General features: G+C 42.1%; 2 protein-coding genes across 3 annotated transcripts in view; both read right to left on the minus strand.

Moving 5' to 3' along the window:
- LOC308459248 (macrophage mannose receptor 1-like) overlaps positions 1 to 8,343 on the minus strand; it is a 48,496-nt gene extending 40,153 nt beyond the window's left edge. For both annotated transcript variants that reach the window (XR_013977941.1, XM_080974381.1), the window contains exons 1-9: positions 8,184 to 8,343; positions 7,398 to 7,799; positions 6,787 to 6,960; positions 5,720 to 5,884; positions 5,274 to 5,387; positions 4,604 to 4,747; positions 3,288 to 3,470; positions 1,803 to 1,960; positions 138 to 251 (exon numbers count right to left, since the gene is read on the minus strand). Coding sequence is in view for 1 of the 2 variants with exons in the window: in XM_080974381.1 (XP_080830507.1) it covers positions 138 to 251; positions 1,803 to 1,960; positions 3,288 to 3,470; positions 4,604 to 4,747; positions 5,274 to 5,387; positions 5,720 to 5,884; positions 6,787 to 6,960; positions 7,398 to 7,799; positions 8,184 to 8,244 (1,515 nt within the window). In the remaining variant the exon portion in view is untranslated. The remainder of the gene's footprint in view (positions 1 to 137; positions 252 to 1,802; positions 1,961 to 3,287; positions 3,471 to 4,603; positions 4,748 to 5,273; positions 5,388 to 5,719; positions 5,885 to 6,786; positions 6,961 to 7,397; positions 7,800 to 8,183) is intronic.
- A 5,413-nt stretch (positions 8,344 to 13,756) lies between these two features.
- The window catches only part of LOC308459246 (macrophage mannose receptor 1-like), a 59,193-nt gene continuing 54,503 nt past the window's right edge, over positions 13,757 to 18,446 (minus strand). Inside the window, exons 28-30 of the mRNA XM_080974377.1 lie at positions 18,023 to 18,190; positions 16,126 to 16,167; positions 13,757 to 14,300 (exon numbers count right to left, since the gene is read on the minus strand). Of these exons, the coding sequence (XP_080830503.1) occupies positions 14,050 to 14,300; positions 16,126 to 16,167; positions 18,023 to 18,190 (461 nt within the window). The 3' untranslated portion in view covers positions 13,757 to 14,049. The remainder of the gene's footprint in view (positions 14,301 to 16,125; positions 16,168 to 18,022; positions 18,191 to 18,446) is intronic.

An 18,446-nucleotide genomic window follows, 5' to 3' on the forward strand; every position in this document is an offset into this window, starting at 1 on the left:
TGGACAAACACCAGTTCTCTTGGCCTGAAAGCAAGATGAGCGCCACACCTCATAGTCGCCTTTGACTGGACTTAACCTTCCAGGGGTCCTTTACCGTTTTTCTTTTTTCTACCTTACACAGTTTACTTTAGACTTACTTTCTGGCAATCTGGATTGGCAGTTTCAGCTTCTTCAGAAAGAAATGCCAATGGTTCTCTTTTGCAGATGTAACCAAGTTCCTCTTCACAATAATTATCTGCCCAGTAGCCCCTCTGGAGACAGAAAAGTGAAGAAATATAAATCACAATCAAGAAGGACCCACTGCCTTAAACATTTTCATTTTTTACATTTGACGCATTTTTGGTCAATGCAAAACTCTTTATTGTTCTGCATGCTAGAAAACTGCATTTCGCAATTACATGAAATCTATAGTCCTAACCAACAAAGTACAATTACCAAGAAAAAATAATGAGAAGTTGTTAATGACAGGCAAACAGGAGTTTGTAGCATTTGAAAATACATTTCTATCTTGAGAACTTAAGGCTAATGTGGTCTAATTAACACTTATGAAAAATTTTAAAACACAAAAATTCAGGACTGCATTCATTTGTTCTATTAAAAAATATTTATCTAGGCAATCCAAATTCTGCTATAAGAGCAGTTGAATCCCACTCTCTTTATACGCTGTCCTTAACTTTGCAAAATGTATTCTGCAATTTATTTTTTAACTAATTGCATAATTCATTTGGGGTTTTTTCTGGTTATGGTTAAGAACATCAGAAATGCAGGGGATTGAAGCATTGCCACCCAAAATAGGATGCTTTTCAACTTTTTTGGCTTCCGAAATTTCAACAGACAATTTGCACCCAAGCACTGGTACCAAAGCTATGAAATCGCTTTTTAAAAATGTGAGATTATTAAGACAAATTGTGCCTCTAGCACCACGCTACATGCTATTTGTCTGTTCTCACAGAATTCTAACATACACTCTCCAGAAAAGTGGTTGGCATGTTGGGGCAGTGTTGCAGAGCCACTCTCCTGACCCCAGTGCTACCGCTTACCTGGACAATGCAAAGGTAGCACAGGATAGTTGCAAGTTGGGGCTGTGTGGGCACACCAGTGGGAGTGCAAGATAGATCCTCAGTATTTTATTAGTCCAGTCTTTCACACAAAAATGAACCCAATGGAAATATCCATCATGGATAGGCTGGATGCTGAGGAGTGGTGGGAGGCACTGGCCGGGGAAGCTCCAAGGGAAGAAGGCTCAGAACCAGGAAATTGGTTGTGGGGCAACAATGCGTGGTCAGAGGAAGAAGAGGGAGCAGAACAGGAGGAAGAGATGTCAGAAGCTGAAGAGGCAACAGGCTTTAGTGAACAGGAGGAGGCTAGGACAGAGGACAGTCTAGACTCAGAGGCAGGAGAAGAGAGGGGGCAGGAGACAGAGATGAGGTAGCCTGCTGAAGAATCCAGGGAGCCTCCCTCCTCCTTCTGTCACCAGCTCTCCTCCCCTCTTGTCTCCTAGAAGACAGAGAAAAATGAAGAGGGAGGAGCAACGAGAGACACGACAATGGAGTCTTAGGCTGCCAGGGAAGGAACCAGGAGGGGAGCCTTAGAAAGCAGTGGGAAGGCAAGGAACTTCAGTCCTCGCTACTGGTTCATTGGGGCAAGACCTATTGGGAAGGGTTGCTGTGACCACTAGGACTGAGCGGTTTTGTTTCTTTGAATCAAAGTGAACTTCACTGACATCAGATGCTTTATTGTTTCATTGCTGACGTACACCTGACTCCAGCTCCTGACAATATTAGAGGTTCCATATTTTTTACCTCTCCATTCATGGTGACACAGTCGCTTTGCACACCATTAATTTGTGTGGGTTTTCCTTTCTGCCACTTGGTGAATCTCACTGTAGAGCCATCGCTCCATTCGTAATACATCGGAGTCTTCTGGTCATTCAGTCCAATCCATAGAAGATCCGTTGGCTCTAAAAACACAAATGTATCTTATTTGTTTGCTTCCAGATTTTATTTTTGAAGGTGTTGAACAGGATCCTACCACACACAGCTTTGTGGTGTATAAGTGCAGCAGAAGAAACTATTCACCCCTCCTTTCCAATTACGCATGTTTGAGTATAGCAAACTCCACTGGGGACCATCAGTCCTGAAATGCAGCTCTACAACTAGACAGCATCTAATGCCCAGCTTTCCTCCAACCTGGTACCTTCTGGTATATTTTGGACTTCAAACTCCAATCATCATTCCTGATCATTGGTTACACTGGCTGGGGTTGATGGGAGCTTTGGTTCAAAACATATAGAGGGCTGGATGAATTAATTGGGGCTGGATGAATCCCTAGCCGGAATTAAGATTGCTGGAAGAAATATCAACAACCTAAGATATGCAGATGACACAACCTTGAGGACAAAAAGTGAGGAGGAATTAAAGAACCTTTTAATGAGGGTGAAAGAGGAGAGCGCAAAATATGGTCTGAAGCTCAACATCAAAAAAACGAAGATCATGGCCACTGGGCCCATCACCTCCTGGCAAATAGAAGGGGAGGATATGGAGGCAGTGAGAGATTTTACTTTCTTGGGCTCCATGATCACTGCAGATGGTGACAGCAGCCACGAAATTAAAAGACGCCTGCTTCTTGGGAGAAAAGCGATAACAAACCTAGACAGCATCTTAAAAAGCAGAGACATCACCTTGCCAACAAAGGTCCGTATAGTAAAAGCTATGGTTTTTCCAGTAGTGATGTATGGAAGTGAGAGCTGGACCATAAAGAAGGCTGATCGCCGAAGAATTGATGCTTTTGAATTATGGTGCTGGAGGAGACTCTTGAGAGTCCCATGGACTGCAAGAAGATCAAACCTATCCATTCTTAAGGAAATCAGCCCTGATTGCTCACTGGAAGGACAGATCCTGAAGCTGAGGCTCCAATACTTTGGCCACCTCATGAGAAGAGAAGACTCCCTGGAAAAGACCCTGATGTTGGGAAAGATGGAGGGCAGAAGGAGAAGGAGAAGGAGAAGGGGATGACAGAGGACGAGATGGTTGGACAGTGTTCTCAAAGCTACCAGCATGAGTTTGACCAAACTGTGGGAGGCAGTGGAAGGCAGAAGTGCCTGGCGTGCTCTGGTCCATGGGGTCACGAAGAGTCGGACTCGACTAAACGACTAAACAACAACAACAATTGGGGAAGTCTGTAGAAGCCAGTGCCATGTCTCACATTTAACTGGCTTGTGCCTTGTTGTGCTCATACTCACACAAACATCAAACAACAGGAAAGCAGAACTTGCTGGATGTACTTACGGTAGCCTAGCTGTGAAATGACAAAGCTGTGTTCCATAGTGTTGTGTATACTTAATAAATCTCCACGTTCCCTTCGACAGGACAGCAATGCCCCTTTCCATGTCTTGGGGTGTCTGTTAAGGCGGTAACAATGGCCAGCATATGCAGCCCAGCCATCTGGACATTTTATAGGCTTTAAGCCATCTAAAAAGAGAATAATAATATTCAAGGCAACATGACTTAATGGATTTAAAAAATAGGAATTATTTGCTGTTACAGTGTCATTGACTCACATCCTTAATTAAAATATACAGAATTCAGCAGAGGCAAATCAAAACATCAGTATTAACAAGACAGGGTGATCTGTTTCATCCTGCAAAGATATTATTGCCAATATGGTAATCAACATAGGGTCACTCACACTGAATTTGCGTAGTTTTGCATAGTGGAGCAAGTGGGAGAGGCAACCAGTTTGAAGATCTCCTCCTCTATTGCATGAAATGGTGAAATTAAACCTGAAAGCATCATTTCACTTGCGGGAGATAATGAGCCATTAGAAGCATGAGGAAACATGCCATAGGATCTATCATCTTGTTTACCCTGACATCAACTTGAGAACATATCTCCTTTCACCAATATCACAGTAGTTTACATTAAAATATCGCTTTAGCAAGGTTTCTGCAAAATATGCCTTTAGACCATGCTTGAGATCTTTCCTGATAGATAACTTATTTTTGGCTACTAGTAAAATACCCTCAGGCATCTCAATCCAATGAAATGTTTGGCATTGCATACACTGCTACAAATAACAAAAACTTCCATTACTAGAAATATGTTTTTGAAATTTAGTTTGGTAAATGAATAGCATTGCAGGACCGGGCATCGGACTTCGCATACCCCAACCTGTATAATAAGAGACCAATAAGACTGGGTTTTTGGTCAAAACAGGCCACAACTTTATTGAATACAGATGAAGGAGGTTTGGCTTGGGCATGGGGCAATCAAAATACTTCCGGCCTGCCTGGAAGTGATGCGTAAGTCAATCCAGACAGGGGTTCCTAAGACTTACATCAAATAGGGTGTCCCCTGCAGGGACCGCCATCTGGGGGAGTGGCTATGGCCCTGCTCCCGCCTGGTCCCGCGGATATGGCCACTCCCCCCGATTCCTTTAACGGGATACCCCAGTGTTTGGAGGGGCAGGCGGAGACTACAACCTCCCCTCCATCCAAAACAAAGGATTGCCCCAATGTTACAAATAGCAAAAACCTCCATTACTAGAAATAAGTTTTTGAAATTTGGTTTGGTAAATGAATAGCATTCTCGGTTTAATCTCCTACCTGTGGGAATAAGAGAAACATCCAATGAAGAGTTTCCTTTTTTGCAAATGTATCCAAGTTTCTGCTGACACTTTTCATTCTGCCATTTGCCATTTGTAGACTGCATTGATCCACAGATTTTTTCTGTTTCTGGGGATGGGCTGCCTTTAAGCAAGAGGGATATAAACGATCATTGTTTATGCCCTGTGCTAATTTTATTTATGATTTATTTGAAGACTCCACCTTTAGAAGATATCATCATCCGCCTTTAATAAAAACCTTTTTACACACATAGTCAAAACAATATATTTTAAAGTCAACAGCATAGCACAACAGTAAGTTAGCCACTTAACTATAGTCACTCGTAGGTTTTGTAAACCACTTTTTATTGTTCTCTACAATCAAGCATTATATAAATGTTATGAAATAAATAAATGTACATGTACAACAGTTTGAAAAGCCTTTGTTAACAATGTGAGAGATGGGTTCTGCCTAATCCCAGCAGGAATTGCATTCTGGACCACAAAGAGTTATTTTCAAATGCCACCTGGACTATTTAAAAGGAATTACTTTAAGCACTATCCACTGGGTTTTAAACCACCAATAAATCCTTGAAAGTGCTTTACATTGGTGACTGACTGTTAAATGGGGGTGGCTTTCAGTATTGATGTCATTGTAGATGCTCACTCACCTGGAGACCAATTTAAATATCTAAAAGGATGGTTGCCAATCCACTGCCATCCATTGTCAAGATCCAAAGCGTTCAGACCAATCCAGTAGTAAGTAGATATCTCATTTATTAATCCTATTTATGGAAAAGAAAAATTGGTTGAATTGCATTTTGTTGCCGGGGGGGGGTGTATATTTACGATGTGGGGATGGGGTGGGGTGAAACAAAAAACTCATTCCAACATTACTAGGGTTCCCAGCTTTCCTTCTTGTGCCAAGAAGAAATTAATCAGATGAATGCTTTCAGCCGGCATGCTGGATCTAAATTAAATCGCCTTGTACTGTGTGGGAGGATACTTCAGTATTATGCCATGTAATGTGTCTGCTTACAGTTTAGACAGCATTTCTTAACTAGCAGAAATCAAATGATACCAATCACTTCTTCAGGCATGCCTTGTTATGTCCTACCTGTCAGGTACGCTTGTTCCTGTAGATCTGTGATAGTCAGTAATTCTGCATTCTGTTGCTGACAACTTTTTCTTGCTTGGTACCATGTTAGAACTGAGAGGTAATTGATCTGGTAGAGATCCCCTGTCCATTGGTTTCTGGTCCAGAATAATTCATCACGGTCATCTGTAAACGTGAGTGTCAAATCATCAAATTATCAGTGATGAAGCTAAATCTTCTAGTGATGGATATTTGAATATTTATTAATCTCGATGCCACTTTTCAGAAGAATACCCAAAACAGTATGCAGAAATAGAGGTGCTTATGTGATCATGGGGAGAACCACTGGCATTGCCCCTTAATCCTACAAGTGTTCCTGCATTTTGTGTTGCATCCAAGGAAGAAACCAACACATATACATACACATATAAATAACCTGGAACCCCACATGCAATCAGCGTTTTAGATTCTAGGCTAGTTTTTGTGAATTGGCTTTCTGCTTGTAAACATAGACACCTAATGCATATAAAGGCATATAGAGTCAATGTATGGATGAATGGAGAGCCCTGCGTTACAGGCTTAAATGTCAGTGTATAAGCACATCCTGAAAACTGCACACAAGCAATTTCAAAATGCACAAATCTTCTGAGACATTTCCCCTCTGCTTTGATTTCCTTGCCTCAAGGAGGGAAACTGCCATTGCATGTTTGGTACAATATCAAAATATTTCCCTCTCTCAGATGCTCCCCAGCAAACACCTAATTTTTGGGATGTAATCTGTCTGCGTCCTTTATTCAGTGACTCTCCACCACAGCTCCAGAACTCAATTTTGATCTGAATGGAACTTCATCCTCCCAAATGAACAACTGCGGGCCTGATTCTGTTGGGGAGCCCTGACATTATGGATGATTGATTTTGCTTTGACTCACAGGGGGGGGGGGGAGTGTCCCCCACCCATTTCTGCTGTAGTTGCACAATTTGGCAATGGCACCAGTTTCCCTTTTCTCTTTGTAGGAGAAACTTTCCTCTAAGCAGCAATCACATGGTGGGAAAGTAAGGCCTGAAATAAAACCTTGTTAAGTGTTTACCTTTCACTGGACAGTATCCGCGTAAAGAGTCTCTATCCACATCTGCAGTTGTTCCGCACCAAAGTTGTCCATGTTCATCATCTTCTCTTATGCACTGAGCATGCCATTTATTCCGATACTTGAATGGAAACACACAGGGGGCTCCAAAACCATTGCCTCTTAAGGTATACAGAGCTGAAAGAAATTGGACAGATACCGGTGAGAAAACTGGATAGATACTGGTGAGAACAGAATTAGGCAAAGCGGAAATGATTAAGACAAAGTCCTCAATACAAGAGCTCCACGAATGCTCAGATACACACAGGCACTTTTTGTGTCTGTTTCCACCATCCATGGAGTTTTCAGCATCCATTCCTTTGCATGCTTGGATGAATACATGGATGCACCTTCCACTTCAACTGAAGTGAACCTGATATCTTCAACTGAAGTGAACCTGATAGGTAGGGTTGGGGAAAACTTGTGGCTGAAATCCAAATGCTATCCAATTTGGGTTGTTTATCGACATGATTTGAAGTTATGCAAGTAGCATCATGTCTATTTTCACCCCAGATGCAACATGCTTGAACTGCATATACAAGCTGATCATCAAGAACAGATTCTCTTAATCTTACCTTCATAGCCCTTGGAACACAAGCTGTCTTTCGTTCCATAGATCTTCCAGGTACTCTTGCTGGTGGCTACTTTAGAAAGTATAAGACGGCTTTTTTGGCCACCTTCGGGATTTAAAAACAAATCCCCCTGTTCGAGTGCAAGGAGGCTGTCATTTCTGCATTCCCATTTCTGAAGTTCACTCGTCTCATTGCAGGGAGAGAGGGTGAGTGCAACCAGGTTTGACTTGGACGGCACTGCCAGGCATAACTTCACTGCCATGTTCAAAATCTGGTCATCGGAAACCCACTTGAAATGTTGCCCCTCATTATCCTCATCACAGTTGTCCACGATGATGGAACCAGATTTCTGTGGTTGTATACAAAGCTTGAGGTTTTCATTATGTATCAGAAAGCTGTCACTGTCTGTAAAATTAAGAAAAATAACAGGAACATGGAGAGAATGTTTCACATACCTTCCAATATGACAACTGCTGGTAAAATGATAATACAAGGATTCAGAATAAGAGGCAATAAGATTGATGGAGAACAGAGAAATGCCTCTCATGCTAATTCTGTAGTTTATTTTAAACTATCCAACGCTGTGCCGTATTTATCAGTGGTCCATAGTATTGTTGTCATGTTTAAAATGCATTTTGTTCTTTTAAACAATTATCCTTGTAGCTGAAATTTCATTGATTTAGCTTTAATAGTACAACTTTAACTTCCATAAGATGCTTTAAAAGTAAACAGTTAAAAATGCACCTAGTGCTAAGTTCACAATGGTGATGGAAGTGAAAAAGAGCTTACCTGATACCTGAAAAGCCGGCTGGATGAGAAGCAAGAGATTTAGGAGCAAAAAGGAAGACATTGGCCACAACCAAACCTACCACACCGCTCCCATGGAAATAAGACAAATCAGAGTTTGCTGCCTTTCAAGAATTCCTTGATAAATGAGTCAGGCAGAATGAAAATTTCACTTCTGTTTTTACATTAGGAAATGCACCGTAACATCACACACACACACACACACACACACACACACACACACACACACCATGATCTTGCTGATCTGTTAATCAGCTTCCATGGAAAAGACAGAAAAAACATGGGTTATTGAGGCCATTTCCCTTCACTTAGCCTAGTGCAAGCCCAGCAGATTGTTGGATGAACAGTTTAAAAAGTCTTCAGATTTCCCACCACCTGTTTTAGGATTGCACGCTTAGCTCAGTACTAAACTTATCAAACAACAAATGAAATGTCTTAGGAACCAACTGTAACTCGTGCAACACTGGGGAATGTAAGAGTGCCTCCAATGCCCTGTTAAAAAGCAAAGATGCTCCATAATTCAGGAATTTAGAATGAAAAGCTGGCATGGGAAGGTGAGGTCACAACACTCGCTTTCTCTCCATTATTCCTCCACTACAGCCTACCTCCAAGTCAAATCAAATCAAAACCTGTTTTTTTGCAAGACAGACATGCATGTGAAACCCTAGGATGGGTGGGTGAGAGGAAGTCACTTACGGCGGGCAAATCTGATTTGGCCACTGTTACATACAATTCATAGGTAAGAAGTAGTTAGCCCCTTATTTCCTAGTAAATATTCTTAGGACTGCAGTTATATTAATTTAAAGTTATATTTAAGTCAAAGGAACTGTTCTCAGAAAATTTGTTTCACAACAGGATGTTAAGAAACCCGTTTCCAACTCCCCAGGAGTAGATTGCAACCAACAAGCAAATGATATTTCCTCTGCAGCTGTGTCTAAGGTGAAGTAAGTTCAAAAAAAAGAAGAATTTAGAGTTAAATTATTAAAAGGCACTACAGCAAAGAAACTTAAGGGGCTATTTTTTTTTCTATTAAATTTATATCAGGCTGCCTGCAAGCTTAAGTATTTTTCCCTAGAAGTAAGTGCTTTTGAACTCAGTGGAGTTTCCTTCTGAGCAAATATATTTAGGATTAAGCTGCCAGAACAATTCCTCCCCCCCCCCCCAAAAGTAAATAGCAAAGTCAACACACATTCAGCTTATCCATCAGCTGTATGTGAAAGCGTGGCATCATTCTTGCAACTGAAAATCTCTGCCTTATTTTCGTTATATCCTGCCTTTCCTCCATGGAATTCGAGATGGCGTACGTGGTTTTCCAACTTCCAATTTCATCCTAAGAACCCTGTGGGTTACATGGAAGTACAGTGACTGACTCATGGCCACTCCATAGCCAGGCTTCCTTGTTAGGTGGGATTGCCACATTTTTAGGTAGGACATTTTTTGGGGGTGGGTGGGGCAAGTTTGTTGAGCCTCATATTGCCATCTAAAAGGAGGAGCCAGTAAGACCATTGACTGCAGGGTCTATAATTACCAAGCTGCAATTCTGCCCTTCTCCAATCCATATACAGAAGCTGATTGGTCTGGCAGTTGAACCTTACTTCAACACTAGCAATCGGGTGGCATCCTGCACTGCACACAATGGAGCAGGTTAGTTTGACCAGCTAACTGTCTTCCAAGCAGTGGGATTGGTCATGGCCTTAGGATGATTAGGCAGAGGACTGATGCCACCGCCCCCAACATCTGCCATTTGAGGTGCTCCTGATATCTTCTTCACATTACCAAAAAAGCAACAACACAAAAAACCAGACTTGGAGGAAGAGGAGCTGTGTATCAAGTTGCCTTTCCCATAAGAAGAGCCCTGGTTTAGACCAAAGGTCTGTGTAGTCCAATATTCTGCTGTCGGAGCGGCCAATCTCATGCCCATGGAAGTCCACAAGCATGGAGTCCACAAGTGCAACAGTATTCTTCCACTTGTGGTCCTCAGCAACTGCATCTGATACTGTAGGTAATATTGCCATCATGACTAGAAGACACTGACAGCCTTCTTCTCCATTAATGCCCCCCCCCCCTTAGCATCTAATTCATTAGGCTCTGTTTCCTCTGGGCATCATTACACTGAGTGTTGTTTTTTTCCTTGTCCTCACTAGTAGCCACCAGTGTGGGGCAGGGGCAAGAAACAACACCAGATTATGAGATTTAAAGAACCACGTGTTATAGGGAGAATGAGGGGGAAATCGGGCTGCTGTTCTCTCGTGTGCATTTGAAGTAGTGCCTTGTTCCACCCTGAGTGTTAGCTGGAAAATAAGAAACAAACGCAAAACAAAAATGAGACAAAAAAGTGAAGTGAAAGTAAACTGATATTAAGAAGTTCCGTAAAAATTTTGAAACAATTATTCAAGTAACGTCTTCATTCTGGTGGCTGCTGTGATTGTCTTGGTCTGGTGACTATCAGCTAATTCAGAAGAACTAACTCAACAGATGTTGAAATGCTGAGGGGAAAAGTGCTAGTAATTTCCAGATGTGCCATAAGAGGTTTGGGTGGGTGTATTTCGATATAAAAATAATCTACAACAGGGAGCGGTTAATGCTTCACTGTGTGAGGGAATGCTGTTTGCCATCTTAAAGGAGGTAATAGGACTGCCACTATTTTAAAAAGCCAGTGCTTGACCAAATTGATTGTCACAACTATTGCATACTTGCAAATACCCACTTTCTAAGGAAGCAATTTCAGGTGGAACTAATGGAGACATACATTCCTGGATGAGACTGTTTATCTGGATCCATTCCAGATAGGAAAAGAGGTAGTAAGGGAACACCTAGCTACTATAATGAGTTCAAATATCCAGGAGAAAATATTCAGAGGGGAGTGAGGGGATATGGAGCACCTGTGTTGGGCAACAGCCGTCTTCTTTTTAATGCCAAAGTTCCTCTCTTGACAATATCTGGATAATGTGAATCAAACGGAAACACAATCACACACACACACACACAGAGAGAGAGAGAGAGAGAGAGAGAGAGAGATATGAAAGTAATCTCTGCTATTAAGAAGCTTCCTGAAGATTTTGGAGCCATTATTCAAGTGGACTTTTTTATTCCAATCCCTAGTGTCAACTGTCTTGTCAGACTATTGCTAGATAATTCAGAAAAAGACATAAATGTTATATAAACCTCCTACTTGCAGTTTTTTAGAACTGTCATCAAGTGGGTTTCAAAAATATATAATAAAACTACAACGCTAAGCATACTTACTTTGGAGTAAGCCCTTCTCAATACATTGCATGTGTACGTAAGTAGGGTCTGTGTGTGTAAATTGTGTATGGATGCCTTGGCCCCGCCCACTTTCTGCTTTGACCCCCACCAACCACTGCCAGGCAGACCTCGAGAGCATGACCAACATGGCCCTCAGGGTAAATACGTTCCCCAGCAGTAATAAAACAATAAGACAAAGATAAAATCAGCAAAATTTTAAAAGTCAGTACCCAATCGCATAACTAAATTATCTGTCTCTGTAGGCTTGCTAAAATAAAGTTTTTAGAAAGTGTCTAAAAATATACATCAAGAATACCCGCCTAATGCCAATAGTCAGGGAGTTCCAAGACATATATGCTGCCACATTAAAAGATTGACTGCTTGTAGATGTGGAAAGAAAACTGGTCCGAAGCTGTTAAGGGGCTTTATATACCAATACAGTGGTACCTCGGGTTACATACGCTTCAGGTTACATACGCTTCAGGTTACAGACTCCGCTAACCCAGAAATAGTGCTTCAGGTTAAGAACTTTGCTTCAGGATGAGAACAGAAATCGTGCTCTGGCAGCGCGGCGGCAGCAGGAGGCCCCATTAGCTAAAGTGGTGCTTCAGGTTAAGAACAGTTTCAGGTTAAGAACGGACCTCTGGAACGAATTAAGTACTTAACCTGAGGTACCACTGTAGTAAAATGCTGAATAAGGCCCAGTAACAAATCAGCAGCCAGAACAGATCTTTGCAGGGGTACTATTCTGCCAGAATCTTACCCCTGTTAGCAATTGTGCTGCAACATTCTGTACTAAGGATAGCTTCCAGACTGCTTTCAAGGGAAGACCCACAAATAGTGCATTGCAGTAATCTAATGCTTGAAGTACTGTGGCCAAGCCATCCCAACCAAGACTGGCAATAAGTGCCAAGCTACCTGGGATCTCCAGTGGCAAACGTGGATCCAGGAACATCTCCAGATTGCATACCTGCTCCTTCAAAGTGAGTGCTTCACCTTTAGATTGTCACTTTTCAATTGAGTCTGCTGAGATCAACCTGCTACCTGTAGCACACGACTTTTATCAGCTGAGTCTGAGGCTATGCCTGTAACACTTGCTCAAACCACACACACACACACACACACACACACACACACACACACACCACTGTCAGCTGTAAGTCCTCAGGCCAGTAATGAAATAGAACAATTGTTCTTATCTGAGGAGTACTGTACTGTATTTCTCTTTGGGTATATGAAGATCATCAAATGGGGTTTGGTTTCCCTCTAGTGGCTGAAGGCAGGAAGACCTGAGATTCACAGAAAGGAGTTGAGACTCCGGCTATATAACATTTTGAATGTGTTGTAAAGTGCAATATACAATTGTGATACTAGAAGGCGAATGTGAGCTATAGCAAATTCAATGCAATTTTCAAAACCAGTTAAAAGAAAAAGCATTTTCACAACATTTTTAACATGTGTGTAGATTCCACCTGAGTCTTCTTCATTTCCCTCAACACTTGGACCAGAAGAGGCAGTGGTGAAAATGTGGAAAAAACGAGAGCTAAAATAGGATGCTGTGCACCTAAACAACGAAGAAAATGCAGTACTGTACAGACCCAATAACTTTTTATTGCTAAGTAACTTTTTATTGCTAAGTTACCTTTACCTGGACTGGAACCTGAGTGTTGGGCTAGAGATACTTGCTAAGTATCCTGTGAACAGAGGAGAAAAGGTAAAGGTAAAGGGACCCCTGACCATTAGGTCTAGTCGTGGCCGACTCTGGGGTTGCGGCGCTCATCTCGCTTTATTGGCCGAGGGAGCTGGCGTACAGCTTCCGGGTCATGTGGCCAGCATGACTAAGCCGCTTCTGGCGAACCAGAGCAGCGCACGGAAACACCATTTACCTTCCCGCCGGAGTGGTACCTATTTATCTACTTGCACTTTGACGTGCAACTTTCAAACTGCTAGGTTGGCAGGAGCAGGGACCGAGCAATGGGAGCTCACCCCGTCACGGGGATTCGAACCACCAATCTTCTGAGTCCTAGGCTCTGTGGTTTAACCCACAGCACCACCAAGAACACTGCTAATGGTAACATACCTCCTGAATGCTGCAAAATCAACCACACACCCGTGAAAGAAATTTCTCCAGCTAGTTGAAACTTTTCAAACCTCCATGCACTGAAAGAATATCCCTGTGCCATGAGAACACAGGCACTTAAGGTCCATCTGCACTGTACATGTAAAGCAGTGCTATACCACTTTAAACAGTCATGGCTTCCCCAGTTTGTGAATATGCAGATATACAAATAAGCAGAGCCATTTCTCCATTATTATTAATTCAGCCTTTATTTGCTGTATCCATCAGCTCAGTCATCAACTCAGCGCGGCCATTGGGCAAAATACTAGCTTTGCCTATTTTGAATACAAAGCTGCTGAATTGCCACAAATACCCAGCGAAACTATTGCTGCTTCTAGCATGCAAACAAAAGTTCTGAATCGGGTGGGATTTGGGCAACTATTTTGTAAAGGAAAGACCGGGTTTGGATAGAATGCTTGTGGATTTCCATATGCGGTGTTGGTGTTGTTTTCCCGAATGAAGGACAGTTTGTATTATGCTGGACTAAATGGCAGCGTGTTCATTGCACTCCATGTTCATCACCAGGTCCTTTGTGTCGCTTGTTTCAGGGGTGGAGCTGCTATTGAAATAGAGAGAGTTCTCAAAGTTGTCATCTGTGAGGACGAGCCGGCTCCTTTTCTTGTAGAAATAGTAACATGCAATGGCCGCTACCATCACAATCAGGAGAGTCACGACAATCGCAGCGGTAACTTTCCTGTTGGAAGGAGCAGGAGTGTCGTCTGTCTTTCTCGGTTCTGTAATTAATGCACAGCAGTTACAACAACAGAATGGTGGAAATTATTATTACTATTGTATTTTGAACCCGCCCATCTTCCCAGGAGCTGTGTGTGGCATTCAAGGTCCTCCCCTTCCCATGTAACCTTTACAACAACCCTCTCATGTAGGTTACACTGAGACCAAAGGTCACCTATGAGCATCGTGTTAGTTTAAATTTGCTGAAATGGGAATGTTTAAAGTATATTGCCGTGGATGTTTACAGACAGCCCTTTGAGTTTTGATTGGTTAAATAGCTGGTCCCAGTATGTTCTCTAGTAAGCTCTCATGTGGTTGGTTAACTTTGGTCACAAACTCCTTTTGTGTGCTTGAGTTCTCTGTGATGAACACAGGGAGCATAGGAAGTTGGCTGTGAGTCAGTAAGATGTTATAAATACTGCTGTGAGAGAGGGCTGTATAAAGAAGATTCTCTGAACAATGCTGAGAGAAACAGCATTAATGTTCTTTTTCTGAATAAAGAAGACAGAAAGGTCTCTCTAAAGGAATAGAGGGGGAGAGAGCAGTGCCACAGTTAAGGAGGTCTCTGAAATTAAACACTGAGAAAGACTGAAAGAAAATGGATTTAGTCACACAGCTGCATGGCCTATATGGAGTGCAAGGCTGGAAGAGGGAGACAGAAAAATAAAGCTTCTGATTTAAAAAACTGTGAGTGAAACCTGGATAAGCATATGTCTTGCGAATCCATATATATTATTCTTTACCATCTGTTCTGCAAGTAAAGCTTTTGAATATTTAAGGAATGTCTGGACGATAATGTATTTCCTAAAAGGGAGTGGATCTCATAAATATCATTCCTCTGCAACACATCATGGCTGAGGAAGCATCCTAACATTGGTTCTCCTCAGTTCTTGTATGACACTAACACAACCTCCCCCAGCCTGGCATTTGCTCAGTGTTTTGGTCTTCAGCTCTTATCATCCCTGACCTTGACCATGTTGGCTGGGGATGATGGGAGCTGTAGTCAAAAACCTCTGGGCGGCACTAGGTTGGGAAAGTCCACTTTAACCACTATGCAGCACTAAGAGACTAAGAGTCACTCAGGCATAGGAATCATTAGGGCAGGGCTGGCTAATTTGTGGCCCTCAAAATGTTGAACTACCATCAACCCCCGTCAGAATGGCTAATGCTCAGGGATGATGAAAAATTTGTCATTCCCTGCATATTCTAAATTAACTTATTCTTTTATTCATCTGTTTTGATTATATATTCTTTTGAAACTGCCATTTATTACAGTAATCCTGCCAATGTCTTTATCTGTTTACAATTTGTTTGTAGATATTCAATCAACCATTTCCATTCTTTTATTAAAAAAAAGTTTGTTATCTTGTTTTCTTATTCTTCTGGTAAGTTAGCTCAACAACATTTATAAAGCACAGCTCCCCCACCTCTGCAGTAGGGGATTAATAAGGGAGTCAGTTTGGTGTAGGAAACAGTAGGGGACCAAATATTATTTACTTAGGTCATTTTCTATCTCCAGAATATAAGGTGGTATAAAGGATCACCATACATTTTTGGCATTTCATTTTTATTTTATTTTTTTGAGACAAAAAACCCCAAAACAACAACAACCAATATCAAATGCCAATCTAATTACCGACTGAAAGATATTTAAATTTTAGACAACAAGTAGAAGTGGATGAAGGGAGGCTGAAATGAAAATGTTCTATTCTGCTGGAAATATACTGGCTTTTTATATAAGATACTCAAAAGATAAATTCCACCACGGTATATCCTTAATTTCTCATTTTATTTTTTCTTTATTTTGATTTTATTTCAAAACCTTACCTTTATTTTCTGGAACCTTCTCAGTAGACACAATTTCAATAACTAAAAATTGGAAGAGAAAAACCAAATGACCATGTGTCAAAAGCCTTTTTATTGCATATTCTGATTCAACTGAATTATTCAGCAAGGTTTGAAATGATCTTGGGCAATGTTTTGTAAGGGTATGGGAGACTCCCTCTGGGTTTAAAGCATTGGTTCAAAGCATTAAAAAAATATCATCCAAGTTTGGTATAGTTCATTTCTGGAATCACTCTTAACTTCAGAAATTGCCTGTCAACTCCCACCACTCTCTCTCACCTCAGAAAGCCCCCAACATTTCCACAACCTCCTTTCCCTTCCCTTTAAGCTAGTGATAGGGAACCTCTTCTGGCCATTGGGCTAGATCCTTATCTCCATGAACCCGGTGAGCCAAATTGGAGAGATGGTAGAGTTTCCCACCTGTCAATCTTCTGGCAACTGTTTGAGCCTTGGTTAGGGGAACAGTGTGGGGCTGTTTGAAGGCACTTTTGCAAAGTGCCCCATGCTGCTCTTTAAACGTTGAAAGCCAGAGGTTAAAAGAGCACTACAAGGCTGTCAACCAGCTCCACACTATTCTTTGAACCTTGTTCCAGGAGCGGGTAAGTGCTTTCCACTGAAACTAGAGTTAAAATGGGAGGAAACATTCTCCCATTTCAGCAGCAGTTTCAATGAAAACCATTTTCCTCTCCTGGAGCAAGGTACAACCATCATGATGGGTGGGGGAGCATGACTTGTTCCAGCAAAGAAATGACAGGAAGCTCGCTGCAGGCTCCTGGTTGTTCCTTTAATGCCACACCAGTACATACCCCACCACTGATGTAATATATGACAATAGGTGTGGGGTGAGTGGACATGTTTGGGGGAAACGCCTTGTGGGCCAAAGTGAGAAAGCTGGTAGACCAAGATTGGTCTGTGGTCTGGAGCTTCCTCCTCCTTCCTTAAAACGCTTACATATTGGCTCTACAAACTGGCTGAGTAAGCTATGGGGGCAGTGGGGGCAGCAGCACTAGCCCCTCTGTAAAGATAGGGAAGGAGGAAAGCCCACCCCCTGTTCCCCAAGGAGAAAGGTCCCAGCAGTCCTTGGGAAATGGAATTTCCCCAAGGCCTACTGCAATGGAGATGGCACTCCTTTAGATTGCACTGTGGTCAGGAAAAGACCTCCAGTAAAAGGCAAGAATTGATGCTTTTGGTGCTGGGGGAGACTCTTGAGAGTCTCATGGACTGCAAGAAGATCAAACCTATCCATTCTGAAGGAAATCAGCCCTGAGTGCTCACTGGAAGGACAGATCGTGAAGCTGAGGCTCCAATACTTTGGCCACCTCATGAGAAGAGAAGACTCCCTGGAAAAGACCCTGATGTTGGGAAAGATGGAGGGCACAAGGAGCAGGGGACGACAGAGGACGAGATGGTTGGACAGTGTTCTTGAAGCTACCAGCATGAGTTTGACCAAACTGCAGGAGGCAGTGGAAGACAGGAGTGCCTGGCGTGCTCTGGTCCATGGGGTCACGAAGAGTCGGACACGACTAAATGACTAAACAACAACAACAAAAGGCAAATCTCAACCCCAACCAAGCAACCTCTTGATATACAAGGTCTCTGAGGAAGCCGGACACTTCAGCTTCATTATAGAGTTTCAGGCATGCAGTGAACTCCCCTCACTTTTCCCTGTGGGTGCTTGCCACCTCCACTTGGTTTTTAAGAGATGGCAACTGGGTTGTGGGTGGGGGGCAAGCTGTGAATCTTTCTCCAGATTGGATTTCATTCAAGATCAAAAAGAATTTGGGCCAAGGCTAAGGTTCACTGGCATCGCTTTTGCAATGTAATGAATATTCCCCAGGAACTACTAAACAAAGTAAAGTATAATAACTGTATTACATACTTTTAGGTCTTTTGCATATATACGCCCTGTAGGAACTGCAGTAAAAATTATTCCAAGTCCCAGATGAAGAATACATTTCCACACAGTCTTCATTAGTTTGAGGAGAGGGCTCTCCTTCGTTCCAGTTAACAAAATCCACTACGCTGTTGTCGAGCCATAACCAATTGCCTACGGTTAAGTTAGAAAATAAATGAGAGAAAGAGCTCTAGCAGGTCTGCTTCTAGTATTTGTTGAACAGGGTTTTCTGAACAAGGATGTGGAATTTTCACTGTGTATAATATATCGGAACTGCTGGGCATGCTCATTGAGAACTTGATTCTTAATGATGTCAATACACTAAAGTAAATGGGTGTGTGATTTTCAATTATGAGACTAAAACACGGGAGCAGGTGATTTCCTGGCTTTGTACATATCTGTGCCTGGA

The sequence above is a fragment of the Podarcis pityusensis genome (assembly GCF_964106645.2).
Source record: "Podarcis pityusensis genome assembly, chromosome: 12".
In the NCBI taxonomy this organism is placed as follows: domain Eukaryota; kingdom Metazoa; phylum Chordata; class Lepidosauria; order Squamata; family Lacertidae; genus Podarcis; species Podarcis pityusensis.